The following is a 15,341-nucleotide window of genomic DNA, read 5'->3' on the forward strand; positions in this document are numbered from 1 at the left end:
TAACCCACACCTGAAGCTCTCGTAGAGGGTGTGTTTGTTTCTAACCCCCACCTGAAGCTCTCGTAGAGGCCGTGTTTGTCTCTAACCCCCACCTGAAGCTCTCATAGAGGGCGTGTTTGTATCTAACCCCCACCTGAAGCTCTGGGAGAGGGCGTGTTTGTCTCTAACCCCCACCTGAAGCTCTCATAGAGGGCGTCTTTGTATCTAACCCCCACCTGAAGCTCTGAGAGAGGGCGTGTTTGTCTCTAACCCCCACCTGAAGCTCTCGTAGAGGGCGTGTTTGTATCTAACCCCCACCTGAAGCTCTGGTAGAGGGCGTGTTTGTCTCTAACCCCCACCTGAAGCTCTCGTAGAGGGCGTGTTTGTCTCTAACCCCCACCTGAAGCTCTGGGAGAGGGCGTGTTTGTTTCTAACCCCCACCTGAAGCTCTCGTAGAGGGTGTGTTTGTCTCTAACCCCCACCTGAAGCTCTGGTAGAGGGCGTGTTTGTCTCTAATCGCCACCTGAAGCTCTGGGAGAGGGCGTGTTTGTCTCTAACCCCCACCTGAAGCTCTGGTAGAGAGCGTGTTTGTCTCTAACCCCCACCTGAAGCTATCGTTGAGGGCGTGTTTGTCTCTAACCCCCACCTGAAGCTATCGTTGAGGGCGTGTTTGTCTCTAACCCCCACCTGAAGCTCTGGTAGAGGGCGTGTTTGTCTCTAACCCCCACCTGAAGCTCTGGTAGAGGGCGTGTTTGTCTCTTACCCCCACCTGAAGCTCTGGGAGAGGGCGTGTTTGTCTCTAACCCCCACCTGAAGCTGTGGTAGAGGGCGTCTTTGTCTCTAACCCCCACCTGAAGCTGTGGTAGAGGGCGTGTTTGTCTCTAACCCCCACTTGAAGCTGTGGTAGAGGGCGTGTTTGTCTCTTACCCCCACCTGAAGCTCTGGGAGAGGGCGTGTTTGTCTCTAACCCCCACCTGAAGCTCTGGTAGAGGGCGTGTTTGTCTCTAACCCCCACCTGAAGCTGTGGTAGAGGGCGTGTTTGTCTCTAACCCCCACCTGAAGCTGTGGTAGAGGGCGTGTTTGTCTCTAACCCCCACTTGAAGCTGTGGTAGAGGGCGTGTTTGTTTCTAACCCCCACCTGAAGCTCTGGTAGAGGGCGTGTTTGTGCTTGTTGCTCCAGTCCTCTAGGTCAATCCTGAGGCTATAGTCTCCCTGGCTGGTCAGGTCATGGATGTGGTCGTTACCCAGCCAGAACTCAGAATGCATATCACCAAACCCGTCCTTATACTCCCTCCAGCTCCGGTCAAAGGTCACAGAGCCATCCACACGCCGCTGGAGCATCGTCCAGCCACCACCTGGGAGAAGGAGAGGATACGTATACATTAAATATGACATACACTACCGGTCAAAAGGTTTAGAACACCTACTTATTCAATAGTTTTTCTTTATTTTTACTATTTTCTACATTGTCGAATAATAGTGAAGACATCAAAACTATGAAATAACACATATGGAATCATGTAATAACCAAAAAAGTGTTAACCAAGTTAAAATATATTTTATATTTAAGATTCTTCAAATAGCCACCCTTTGCCTTGGTGACAGCTTTGCACACTCTTGGCATTGGTGGTGTACAAGTTATGTAAACACACATTATGAGGATATGTTATTGACTGATCAAACTGGTTCTTCAAACCACAAACCAACTCTGTTCATGTGTGACACTTGTGAGTGTATATAACCCTCACCCTCTGTCTCCATGTCACAGTAAACCTCGACAGGCATAACCCCCAGTGAAGGCACCACCGTGTACAGACCAGAGCGCCTCACACCGTTATAGTAGATAGACGCACAATCTATAGGACAGTTCCTCACATGCTGTACCTCTGGCGGACAGAGAAAACACAGAGTGTTTCATCAGTATTTGACACAAATTTAAAAATGCAGTATTTGAGCAGAGATTAACAGTGGGATATTGGACTCAGAGAATACTTTTAAAGAGGTTTGTCACCCCCTACTGGTAAATTGTAGACCTTGGCTACAATGAATTCTAGATATGTTAAATAAGTCCAAAATGAGGCAATAATCATTTATATATATATATATATATATATATATATATATATATGATAGTGTGTGTGTTTATCAATAATGGGTATCTATGTACCTGGATGCAGGGCCTCCTCTGAACTCATCTGAGGGCTGGTACCGACAATGTTGATCATACAGCCAGGGTTCCTCCGTACACTCTCTACCAGCCGAGACAGGTTATGGATCTGGGCCTAGAGAGACAGGTTATGGATCTGGGCCTAGAGAGACAGGTTATGAATCTGGGCCTAGAGAAACAGGTTATGGATCTGGGCCTAGAGAGACAGGTTATGGATCTGGGCCTAGAGAGACAGGTTATGGATCTGGGCCTAGAGAGACAGGTTATGGATCTGGGCCTAGAGAGACAGGTTATGGATCTGGGCCTAGAGAGACAGGTTATGGATTTGGGCCTAGAGAGACAGGTTATGGATCTGGGCCTAGAGAGACAGACGACAAGCTCTCAACATGTTTGAAAAATGTACTTCGATTATTACATTACTGGTACTATAAGATGTGTACTGTAATGTGTACCTGAAGGTCGTAGATGAGGGTCCCTTGTAAGTGCACTAGTGTGGTGGCCTCGGCATAGTGAGTCTCCAATTCATGGAAACGATGCTCCAAGGATGAGTTAATACGGGTCTTCTCCTCGCTCTGATATATATATACACACACACACATTAAGACAACATTGCATGGATATTTACACAGCAAAGAATAAACTCCACAGCTGGCCATTTCAAAATCCATGCAAGTAATGGAACAATGCTTGAAAGTGTTGATTGTTTGAAATATCTGGGTTTGAGGATATATTCTGAATGATCTTTTGAAAAGCACATTGATTATATTCGAAAAACAATTAACTATAAGCTTAGATAACTACACAGATCTAATAATTGTTTTACTTAATCCATTAGAAAGACCTTAGTAACTCAACTGCTGCTTCCTATAATAGATTATGGTGACATCATCTATAAAAACACAACCACGACCTTACTTTATGAATGAGATGTAATTGATATCAATCTTTGAAGATTGATTCCTGGATGCCATTATAAGGCACATCATTGCACAATGTGTGAATCACTAAATGGTCTGTCACTGTCAAACAGAAGACAACTGCATTGGTACCAATTTATTTCTAAATGTATCTATTTAAATCTCTCTGTATCAGTGGAGGCTGCGGAGGAGGAGGACAGCTCATAATGTCTGGAACGGAGTGAATGGAATGATACCATTCCACATATTCCCCTCCAGCCACTATCACGAGCCCATCTTCCCCAATTAAGGTGCCACCAACCTCCTGTGCCCTGTATATACTCACTTTACAAGACACACACTGCTCCTTTCAAAAACAGTAGCAATCATACATTCTACAGGTATATCATGAGGTTGGAGTAAGATCTTTCAGATACAAAGGCCCAACTTACTGAAATAATTTACATACAGAAATCAGGACATTACAATCGCACAGGGAATTTAAGAAAGGCCTTTTTCGAATGTTAAGAACAAACTGTGTTTTTAAGTAATAGAAACATCACCATGTGAAGATGTTTGTAAATATGTATCTATGTATTATAGGTACTTGGTTGTATTAGTAGTGTTTGCAGTAGTTTTTATTAGTTGTATTAGTAGTGTTAACAGTAGTTTTTATTAGTTGTATTAGTAGTGTTAGCAGTAGTTTTTATTAGTTGTATTAGTAGTGTTAGCAGTAGTTTTTATTAGTTGTATTAGTTGTATTAGTAGTGTTAGCAGTAGTTTTTATTAGTTGTATTAGTAGTGTTAGCAGTAGTTTTTATTAGTTGTATTAGTAGTGTTAGCAGTAGTTTTTATTAGTTGTATTAGTAGTGTTAGCAGTAGTTTTTATTAGTTGTATTAGTAGTGTTAGCAGTAGTTTTTATTAGTTGTATTAGTAGTGTTAGCAGTAGTTTTTATTAGTTGTATTAGTAGTGTTAGCAGTAGTTTTTATTAGTTGTATTAGTAGTGTTAGCAGTAGTTTTTATTAGTTGTATTAGTAGTGTTAGCAGTAGTTTTTATTAGTTGTATTAGTAGTGTTAGCAGTAGTTTTTATTAGTAGTGTTAGCAGTAGTTTTTATTAGTTGTATTAGTAGTGTAATGACCTGACTAGATCATAAATGAACAATTGTCCAGACAGAGTCTTGAGTTTGCGAATTGACGGTTTATTAAACCAACTTTACACAGGCTACTGTTTGGGCCGTAGCACACGCCAAATAGATGACAGATAACCCACAAGCCAATCGTGACCTTCTCTTGTGAAGCCCAGATGTAAGAGAGAGAGAACAAAGGCTGAACCTGGTCTTAACTTCCAATGCTCCACCCCCCTGCCCAACCCCCCTCCACGCCACTCCGCCAACCACCAGGATGCCCGGCATCAGAACATTCCAGGCATTCCCGTGATTGGCAGATAGCAGGTTGATTGACATGTCGGACCCCGCGAACACCGGGTACTGGTCAGTACAACACAACCACCTTCTAGCCTAACACATAACACACAGCTGTCTGTGCGGGTCGCTACAGTAGTGTTAGCAGTAGTTTTTATTAGTTGTATTAGTAGTGTTAGCAGTAGTTTTTATTACTTGTATTTGTAGTGTTAGCAGTAGTTTTTATTAGTTGTATTAGTAGTGTTAGCAGTAGTTTTTATTAGTTGTATTAGTAGTGTTAGCAGTAGTTTTTATTAGTAGTGTTAGCAGTAGTTTTTATTACTTGTATTTGTAGTGTTAGCAGTAGTTTTTATTACTTGTATTTGTAGTGTTAGCAGTAGTTTTTATTAGTAGTGTTAGCAGTAGTTTTTATTAGTTGTATTCGTAGTGTTAGCAGTAGTTTTTATTAGTTGTATTAGCAGTGTTAGCAGTAGTTGTATTATTTGTATTAGTAGTGTTAGCAGTAGTTTTTATTAGTTGTATTAGTAGTGTTAGCAGTAGTTTTTATTAGTTGTATTAGTAGTGTTAGCAGTAGTTTTTATTAGTTGTATTAGTAGTGTTAGCTGTAGTTTTTATTAGTTGTATTAGTAGTGTTAGCAGTAGTTGTATTAGTAGTGTTAGCAGTAGTTGTATTAGTAGTGTTAGCAGTAGTTGTATTAGTTGTATTAGTAGTGTTAGCAGTAGTTTTTATTAGTTGTATTAGTAGTGTTAGCAGTAGTTTTTATTACTTGTATTTGTAGTGTTAGCAGTAGTTTTTATTAGTTGTATTAGTAGTGTTAGCAGTAGTTTTTATTAGTTGTATTAGTAGTGTTAGCAGTAGTTTTTATTAGTAGTGTTAGCAGTAGTTTTTATTACTTGTATTTGTAGTGTTAGCAGTAGTTTTTATTAGTTGTATTAGTAGTGTTAGCAGTAGTTTTTATTAGTAGTGTTAGCAGTAGTTTTTATTACTTGTATTAGTAGTGTTAGCAGTAGTTTTTATTACTTGTATTTGTAGTGTTAGCAGTAGTTTTTATTAGTTGTATTAGTAGTGTTAGCAGTAGTTTTTATTAGTTGTATTAGTAGTGTTAGCAGTAGTTTTTATTAGTTGTATTAGTAGTGTTAGCAGTAGTTTTTATTAGTTGTATTAGTAGTGTTAGCAGTAGTTTTTATTAGTTGTATTCGTAGTGTTAGCAGTAGTTTTTATTAGTTGTATTAGCAGTGTTAGCAGTAGTTGTATTATTTGTATTAGTAGTGTTAGCAGTAGTTTTTATTAGTTGTATTAGTAGTGTTAGCAGTAGTTTTTATTAGTTGTATTAGTAGTGTTAGCAGTAGTTTTTATTAGTTGTATTAGTAGTGTTAGCAGTAGTTTTTATTAGTTGTATTGGTAGTGTTAGCAGTAGTTGTATTAGTAGTGTTAGCAGTAGTTTTATTAGTAGTGTTAGCAGTAGTTGTATTAGTAGTGTTAGCAGTAGTTTTTATTAGTTGTATTAGTAGTGTTAGCAGTAGTTTTTATTACTTGTATTTGTAGTGTTAGCAGTAGTTTTTATTAGTTGTATTAGTAGTGTTAGCAGTAGTTTTTATTAGTTGTATTAGTAGTGTTAGCAGTAGTTTTTATTAGTTGTATTAGTAGTGTTAGCAGTAGTTTTTATTAGTTGTATTAGTAGTGTTAGCAGTAGTTTTTATTAGTTGTATTAGTAGTGTTAGCAGTAGTTTTTATTACTTTTATTAGTAGTGTTAGCAGTAGTTTTTATTAGTTGTATTCGTAGTGTTAGCAGTAGTTTTTATTAGTTGTATTAGCAGTGTTAGCAGTAGTTGTATTATTTGTATTAGTAGTGTTAGCAGTAGTTTTTATTAGTTGTATTAGTAGTGTTAGCAGTAGTTTTTATTAGTTGTATTAGTAGTGTTAGCAGTAGTTTTTATTAGTTGTATAAGTAGTGTTAGCAGTAGTTTTTATTAGTTGTATTCGTAGTGTTAGCAGTAGTTTTTATTAGTTGTATAATCAGTGTTAGCAGTAGTTGTATTATTTGTATTAGTAGTGTTAGCAGTAGTTTTTATTAGTTGTATTAGTAGTGTTAGCAGTAGTTTTTATTAGTTGTATTAGTTGTATTAGTAGTGTTAGCAGTAGTTTTTATTAGTTGTATTAGTAGTGTTAGCAGTAGTTTTTATTAGTTGTATTAGTAGTGTTAGCAGTAGTTGTATTAGTAGTGTTAGCAGTAGTTGTATTAGTAGTGTTTGCAGTAGTTGTATTAGTAGTGTTAGCAGTAGTTTTTATTAGTTGTATTAGTAGTGTTAGCAGTAGTTTTTATTACTTGTATTTGTAGTGTTAGCAGTAGTTTTTATTACTTGTATTTGTAGTGTTAGCAGTAGTTTTTATTAGTTGTATTAGTAGTGTTAGCAGTAGTTTTTATTAGTTGTATTAGTAGTGTTAGCAGTAGTTTTTATTAGTTGTATTCGTAGTGTTAGCAGTAGTTTTTATTAGTTGTATTAGCAGTGTTAGCAGTAGTTGTATTATTTGTATTAGTAGTGTTAGCAGTAGTTTTTATTAGTTGTATTAGTAGTGTTAGCAGTAGTTTTTATTAGTTGTATTAGTAGTGTTAGCAGTAGTTTTTATTAGTTGTATTAGTAGTGTTAGCAGTAGTTTTTATTAGTTGTATTGGTAGTGTTAGCAGTAGTTTTTATTAGTTGTATTAGTAGTGTTAGCAGTAGTTTTTATTAGTTGTATTAGTAGTGTTAGCAGTAGTTTTTATTAGTTGTATTAGTAGTGTTAGCAGTAGTTTTTATTAGTTGTATTAGTAGTGTTTGCAGTAGTTTTTATTAGTTGTATTAGTGGTGTTAGCAGTAGTTTTTATTAGTTGTATTAGTAGTGTTAGCAGTAGTTTTTATTACTTTTATTAGTAGTGTTAGCAGTAGTTTTTATTAGTTGTATTCGTAGTGTTAGCAGTAGTTTTTATTAGTTGTATTAGTGGTGTTAGCAGTAGTTTTTATTAGTTGTATTAGTAGTGTTAGCAGTAGTTTTTATTACTTTTATTAGTAGTGTTAGCAGTAGTTTTTATTAGTTGTATTCGTAGTGTTAGCAGTAGTTTTTATTATTTGTATTAGTAGTGTTAGCAGTAGTTTTTATTAGTTGTATTAGTAGTGTTAGCAGTAGTTTTTATTAGTTGTATTAGTAGTGTTAGCAGTAGTTTTTATTAGTTGTATTAGTAGTGTTAGCAGTAGTTTTTATTAGTTGTATTAGTTGTATTAGTAGTGTTAGCAGTAGTTTTTATTAGTTGTATTAGTTGTATTAGTAGTGTTAGCAGTAGTTTTTATTAGTTGTATTAGTAGTGTTAGCAGTAGTTTTTATTAGTTGTATTAGTAGTGTTAGCAGTAGTTGTATTAGTAGTGTTAGCAGTAGTTTTATTAGTAGTGTTTTCAGTAGTTGTATTAGTTGTATTAGTAGTGTTAGCAGTAGTTTTTATTAGTTGTATTAGTAGTGTTAGCAGTAGTTTTTATTACTTGTATTTGTAGTGTTAGCAGTAGTTTTTATTAGTTGTATTAGTAGTGTTAGCAGTAGTTTTTATTAGTTGTATTAGTAGTGTTAGCAGTAGTTTTTATTAGTTGTATTAGTAGTGTTAGCAGTAGTTTTTATTAGTTGTATTAGTAGTGTTAGCAGTAGTTTTTATTAGTTGTATTAGTAGTGTTAGCAGTAGTTTTTATTACTTGTATTAGTAGTGTTAGCAGTAGTTTTTATTAGTTGTATTAGTAGTGTTAGCAGTAGTTTTTATTAGTTGTATTAGCAGTGTTAGCAGTAGTTGTATTATTTGTATTAGTAGTGTTAGCAGTAGTTTTTATTAGTTGTATTAGTAGTGTTAGCAGTAGTTTTTATTAGTTGTATTAGTAGTGTTAGCAGTAGTTTTTATTAGTTGTATTAGTAGTGTTAGCAGTAGTTTTTATTAGTTGTATTAGTAGTGTTAGCAGTAGTTTTTATTAGTTGTATTAGTAGTGTTAGCAGTAGTTTTTATTAGTTGTATTAGTAGTGTTTGCAGTAGTTTTTATTAGTTGTATTAGTGGTGTTAGCAGTAGTTTTTATTAGTTGTATTAGTAGTGTTAGCAGTAGTTTTTATTACTTTTATTAGTAGTGTTAGCAGTAGTTTTTATTAGTTGTATTCGTAGTGTTAGCAGTAGTTTTTATTAGTTGTATTAGTGGTGTTAGCAGTAGTTTTTATTAGTTGTATTAGTAGTGTTAGCAGTAGTTTTTATTACTTTTATTAGTAGTGTTAGCAGTAGTTTTTATTAGTTGTATTCGTAGTGTTAGCAGTAGTTTTTATTATTTGTATTAGTAGTGTTAGCAGTAGTTTTTATTAGTTGTATTAGTAGTGTTAGCAGTAGTTTTTATTAGTTGTATTAGTAGTGTTAGCAGTAGTTTTTATTAGTTGTATTAGTAGTGTTAGCAGTAGTTTTTATTAGTTGTATTCGTAGTGTTAGCAGTAGTTTTTATTAGTTGTATTAGCAGTGTTAGCAGTAGTTGTATTATTTGTATTAGTAGTGTTAGCAGTAGTTTTTATTAGTTGTATTAGTAGTGTTAGCAGTAGTTTTTATTAGTTGTATTGGTAGTGTTAGCAGTAGTTGTATTAGTAGTGTTAGCAGTAGTTTTATTAGTAGTGTTAGCAGTAGTTGTATTAGTTGTATTAGTAGTGTTAGCAGTAGTTTTTATTAGTTGTATTGGTAGTGTTAGCAGTAGTTTTTATTACTTGTATTTGTAGTGTTAGCAGTAGTTTTTATTAGTTGTATTAGTAGTGTTAGCAGTAGTTTTTATTAGTTGTATTAGTAGTGTTAGCAGTAGTTTTTATTAGTTGTATTAGTAGTGTTAGCAGTAGTTTTTATTAGTTGTATTAGTAGTGTTAGCAGTAGTTTTTATTAGTTGTATTAGTAGTGTTAGCAGTAGTTTTTATTACTTTTATTAGTAGTGTTAGCAGTAGTTTTTATTAGTTGTATTCGTAGTGTTAGCAGTAGTTTTTATTAGTTGTATTAGCAGTGTTAGCAGTAGTTGTATTATTTGTATTAGTAGTGTTAGCAGTAGTTTTTATTAGTTGTATTAGTAGTGTTAGCAGTAGTTTTTATTAGTTGTATTAGTAGTGTTAGCAGTAGTTTTTATTAGTTGTATTAGTAGTGTTAGCAGTAGTTTTTATTAGTTGTATTAGTAGTGTTAGCAGTAGTTTTTATTAGTTGTATTATCAGTGTTAGCAGTAGTTGTATTATTTGTATTAGTAGTGTTAGCAGTAGTTTTTATTAGTTGTATTAGTAGTGTTAGCAGTAGTTTTTATTAGTTGTATTAGTAGTGTTAGCAGTAGTTTTTATTAGTTGTATTAGTAGTGTTAGCAGTAGTTTTTATTAGTGTTAGCATTAGTTGTATTAGTAGTGTTAGCAGTAGTTTTTATTAGTTGTATTAGTAGTGTTAGCAGTAGTTTTTATTAGTTGTATTAGTAGTGTTTAGCAGTTTTAGTTGTATTAGTAGTGTTAGCAGTAGTTTTATTAGTTGTTTAGTAGCAGTAGTTGTTTTATTAGTTGTATTAGTAGTGTTAGCAGTAGTTTTTATTAGTTGTATTAGTAGTGTTAGCAGTAGTTTTTATTACTTGTATTTGTAGTGTTAGCAGTAGTTTTTATTAGTTGTATTAGTAGTGTTAGCAGTAGTTTTTATTAGTTGTATTAGTAGTGTTAGCAGTAGTTTTTATTAGTTGTATTCGTAGTGTTAGCAGTAGTTTTTATTAGTTGTATTAGTAGTGTTAGCAGTAGTTTTATTATTTGTATTAGTAGTGTTAGCAGTAGTTTTTATTAGTTGTATTAGTAGTGTTAGCAGTAGTTTTTATTAGTTGTATTAGTAGTGTTAGCAGTAGTTTTTATTAGTTGTATTAGTAGTGTTAGCAGTAGTTTTTATTAGTTGTATTAGTAGTGTTAGCAGTAGTTTTTATTAGTTGTATTAGTAGTGTTAGCAGTAGTTTTTATTAGTTGTATTAGTGGTGTTAGCAGTAGTTTTTATTAGTTGTATTAGTAGTGTTAGCAGTAGTTTTTATTAGTTTATTAGTAGTGTTAGCAGTAGTTGTATTATTTGTATTAGTAGTGTTAGCAGTAGTTTTTATTAGTTGTATTAGTAGTGTTAGCAGTAGTTTTTATTAGTTGTATTAGTAGTGTTAGCAGTAGTTTTTATTACTTTTATTAGTAGTGTTAGCAGTAGTTTTTATTAGTTGTATTCGTAGTGTTAGCAGTAGTTTTTATTAGTTGTATTCGTAGTGTTAGCAGTAGTTTTTATTAGTTGTATTAGTAGTGTTAGTAGTAGTTTTTATTAGTTGTATTAGTAGTGTTAGCAGTAGTTTTTATTAGTTGTATTCGTAGTGTTAGCAGTAGTTTTTATTAGTTGTATTAGTAGTGTTAGCAGTAGTTTTTATTAGTTGTATTAGCAGTGTTAGCAGTAGTTGTATTATTAGCAGTGTTTTTATTAGTAGTGTTAGCAGTAGTTTTTATTAGTTGTATTAGTAGTGTTAGCAGTAGTTTTTATTAGTTGTATTAGTAGTGTTAGCAGTAGTTTTTATTAGTTTTATTAGTAGTGTTAGCAGTAGTTTTTATTAGTTGTATTCGTAGTGTTAGCAGTAGTTTTTATTAGTTGTATTAGTAGTGTTAGCAGTAGTTTTTATTAGTTGTATTAGTAGTGTTAGTAGTAGTTTTTATTAGTTGTATTAGTAGTGTTAGCAGTAGTTTTTATTAGTTGTATTAGTAGTGTTAGCAGTAGTTTTTATTAGTTGTATTAGCAGTGTTAGCAGTAGTTGTATTATTTGTATTAGTAGTGTTAGCAGTAGTTTTTAGTTGTATTAGTAGTGTTAGCAGTAGTTTTTATTAGTTGTATTAGTAGTGTTAGCAGTTTTTAGTTGTATTAGTAGTGTTAGCAGTAGTTGTATTAGTAGTGTTAGCAGTAGTTGTATTAGTTGTATTAGTAGTGTTAGCAGTAGTTTTTATTAGTTGTATTAGTAGTGTTAGCAGTAGTTTTTATTACTTGTATTTGTAGTGTTAGCAGTAGTTTTTATTAGTTGTATTAGTAGTGTTAGCAGTAGTTTTTATTAGTTGTATTAGTAGTGTTAGCAGTAGTTTTTATTAGTTGTATTCGTAGTGTTAGCAGTAGTTTTTATTAGTTGTATTAGCAGTGTTAGCAGTAGTTGTATTATTTGTATTAGTAGTGTTAGCAGTAGTTTTTATTAGTTGTATTAGTAGTGTTAGCAGTAGTTTTTATTAGTTGTATTAGTAGTGTTAGCAGTAGTTTTTATTAGTTGTATTAGTAGTGTTAGCAGTAGTTTTTATTAGTTGTATTGGTAGTGTTAGCAGTAGTTGTATTAGTAGTGTTAGCAGTAGTTTTATTAGTAGTGTTAGCAGTAGTTGTATTAGTTGTATTAGTAGTGTTAGCAGTAGTTTTTATTAGTTGTATTAGTAGTGTTAGCAGTAGTTTTTATTACTTGTATTTGTAGTGTTAGCAGTAGTTTTTATTAGTTGTATTAGTAGTGTTAGCAGTAGTTTTTATTAGTTGTATTAGTAGTGTTAGCAGTAGTTTTTATTAGTTGTATTAGTAGTGTTAGCAGTAGTTTTTATTAGTTGTATTAGTAGTGTTAGCAGTAGTTTTTATTAGTTGTATTAGTAGTGTTAGCAGTAGTTTTTATTAGTTGTATTAGTAGTGTTAGCAGTAGTTTATTATTAGCAGTAGTTTTTATTAGTAGTGTTAGCAGTAGTTTTTATTAGTTGTATTAGTAGTGTTAGCAGTAGTTTTTATTAGTTGTATTAGTAGTGTTAGCAGTAGTTTTTATTAGTTGTATTAGTAGTGTTAGCAGTAGTTTTTATTAGTTGTATTAGTAGTGTTAGCAGTAGTTGTATTAGTTGTAGTGTGTTAGCAGTAGTTTTTATTAGTTGTATTAGTGGTGTTAGCAGTAGTTTTTATTAGTTGTATTAGTAGTGTTAGCAGTAGTTTTTATTACTTTTATTAGTAGTGTTAGCAGTAGTTTTTATTACTTGTATTTGTAGTGTTAGCAGTAGTTTTTATTAGTTGTATTAGTAGTGTTAGCAGTAGTTTTTATTAGTTGTATTAGTAGTGTTAGCAGTAGTTTTTATTAGTTGTATTAGTAGTGTTAGCAGTAGTTTTTATTAGTTGTATTAGTAGTGTTAGCAGTAGTTTTTATTAGTTGTATTAGTAGTGTTAGCAGTAGTTTTTATTACTTTTATTAGTAGTGTTAGCAGTAGTTTTTATTAGTTGTATTAGTAGTGTTAGCAGTAGTTTTTTTATTAGTTGTATTAGTAGTGTTAGCAGTAGTTTTATTAGTTGTATTAGTAGTGTTAGCAGTAGTTTTTATTAGTTGTATTAGTAGTGTTAGCAGTAGTTTTTATTAGTTGTATTAGTAGTGTTAGCAGTAGTTTTTATTAGTTGTATTAGTAGTGTTAGCAGTAGTTTTTATTAGTTGTATTAGTAGTGTTAGCAGTAGTTTTTATTATTTGTATTAGTAGTGTTAGCAGTAGTTTTTATTAGTTGTATTAGTAGTGTTAGCAGTAGTTTTTATTAGTTGTATTAGTAGTGTTAGCAGTAGTTTTTATTAGTTGTATTAGTAGTGTTAGCAGTAGTTTTTATTTGTAGTTGTATTAGTAGTGTTAGCAGTAGTTTTTATTAGTTGTATTAGTAGTGTTAGCAGTAGTTTTTATTAGTTGTATTAGTAGTGTTAGCAGTAGTTTTTATTAGTTGTATTAGTAGTGTTAGCAGTAGTTTTTATTAGTTGTATTAGTAGTGTTAGCAGTAGTTTTTATTAGTTGTATTAGTAGTGTTAGCAGTAGTTTTTATTAGTTGTATTAGTAGTGTTAGCAGTTTTATTAGTTTTAGTAGTGTTAGCAGTAGTTTTTATTAGTTGTATTAGTAGTGTTAGCAGTAGTTTTTATTAGTTGTATTCGTAGTGTTAGCAGTAGTTTTTATTAGTTGTATTAGCAGTGTTAGCAGTAGTTGTATTATTTGTATTAGTAGTGTTAGCAGTAGTTTTTATTAGTTGTATTAGTAGTGTTAGCAGTAGTTTTTATTAGTTGTATTAGTAGTGTTAGCAGTAGTTTTTATTAGTTGTATTAGTAGTGTTAGCAGTAGTTTTTATTAGTTGTATTAGTAGTGTTAGCAGTAGTTTTTATTAGTTGTATTAGTAGTGTTAGCAGTAGTTTTTATTAGTTGTATTAGTAGTGTTAGCAGTAGTTTTTATTAGTTGTATTAGTAGTGTTAGCAGTAGTTTTTATTAGTTGTATTAGTAGTGTTAGCAGTAGTTTTTATTAGTTGTATTAGTAGTGTTAGCAGTAGTTTTTATTTTGTATTAGTAGTGTTAGCAGTAGTTTTTATTAGTTGTATTAGTAGTGTTAGCAGTAGTTTTTATTAGTTGTATTAGTAGTGTTAGCAGTAGTTTTTATTAGTTGTATTAGTAGTGTTAGCAGTAGTTTTTATTGTTAGTTTTTTATTAGTATTAGTAGTGTTAGCAGTAGTTTTTATTAGTTGTATTAGTAGTGTTAGCAGTAGTTTTTATTAGTTGTATTAGTAGTGTTAGCAGTAGTTTTTATTAGTTGTATTAGTAGTGTTAGCAGTAGTTTTTATTAGTTGTATTAGTAGTGTTAGCAGTAGTTTTTATTAGTTGTATTAGTAGTGTTAGCAGTAGTTTTTATTAGTTGTATTAGTAGTGTTAGCAGTAGTTTTTATTAGTTGTATTAGTAGTGTTAGCAGTAGTTTTTATTAGTTGTATTCGTAGTGTTAGCAGTAGTTTTTATTAGTTGTATTAGCAGTGTTAGCAGTAGTTGTATTATTTGTATTAGTAGTGTTAGCAGTAGTTTTTATTAGTTGTATTAGTAGTGTTAGCAGTAGTTTTTATTAGTTGTATTAGTAGTGTTAGCAGTAGTTTTTATTAGTTGTATTAGTAGTGTTAGCAGTAGTTTTTATTAGTTGTATTGGTAGTGTTAGCAGTAGTTGTATTAGTAGTGTTAGCAGTAGTTTTTATTAGTTGTATTAGTAGTGTTAGCAGTAGTTTTTATTAGTTGTATTAGTAGTGTTAGCAGTAGTTTTTATTAGTTGTATTAGTAGTGTTAGCAGTAGTTTTTATTAGTTGTATTAGTAGTGTTAGCAGTAGTTTTTATTAGTTGTATTAGTAGTGTTAGCAGTAGTTTTTATTAGTTGTATTAGTAGTGTTAGCAGTAGTTTTTATTAGTTGTATTAGTAGTGTTAGCAGTAGTTTTTATTAGTTGTATTAGTAGTGTTAGCAGTAGTTTTTATTAGTTGTATTAGTAGTGTTAGCAGTAGTTTTTATTAGTTGTATTAGTAGTGTTAGCAGTAGTTTTTATTACTTTTATTAGTAGTGTTAGCAGTAGTTTTTATTAGTTGTATTCGTAGTGTTAGCAGTAGTTTTTATTAGTTGTATTAGTAGTGTTAGCAGTAGTTTTTATTAGTTGTATTAGTAGTGTTAGCAGTAGTTTTTATTAGTTGTATTAGTAGTGTTAGCAGTAGTTTTTATTAGTTGTATTAGTAGTGTTAGCAGTAGTTTTTATTAGTTGTATTAGTAGTGTTAGCAGTAGTTTTTATTAGTTGTATTAGTAGTGTTAGCAGTAGTTTTTATTAGTTGTATTAGTAGTGTTAGCAGTAGTTTTTATTAGTTGTATTAGTAGTGTTAGCAGTAGTTTTTATTAGTTGTATTAGTAGTGTTAGCAGTAGTTTTTATTAGTTGTATTAGTAGTGTTAGCAGTAGTTTTTATTAGTTGTATTAGTAGTGTTAGCAGTAGTTTTTATTAGTTGTATTAGTAGTGTTAGCAGTAGTTGTTTTATTAGTAGTGTTAGCAGTA

At 31.9% G+C, this 15,341-nt stretch overlaps 1 protein-coding gene across 1 annotated transcript in view; it reads right to left on the reverse strand.

Moving 5' to 3' along the window:
- Positions 1–15,341, reverse strand: part of LOC118376803 (angiopoietin-related protein 7-like) — a 40,399-nt gene that overhangs the window by 3,631 nt on the left and 21,427 nt on the right. The window contains exons 3-6 of the mRNA XM_052523850.1: positions 2,599–2,718; positions 2,147–2,261; positions 1,728–1,865; positions 1,118–1,334 (exon numbers count right to left, since the gene is read on the reverse strand). Of these exons, the coding sequence (XP_052379810.1) occupies positions 1,118–1,334; positions 1,728–1,865; positions 2,147–2,261; positions 2,599–2,718 (590 nt within the window). The remainder of the gene's footprint in view (positions 1–1,117; positions 1,335–1,727; positions 1,866–2,146; positions 2,262–2,598; positions 2,719–15,341) is intronic.

This window comes from Oncorhynchus keta, chromosome 8 (assembly GCF_023373465.1).
Source record: "Oncorhynchus keta strain PuntledgeMale-10-30-2019 chromosome 8, Oket_V2, whole genome shotgun sequence".
Lineage (NCBI taxonomy): Eukaryota > Metazoa > Chordata > Actinopteri > Salmoniformes > Salmonidae > Oncorhynchus > Oncorhynchus keta.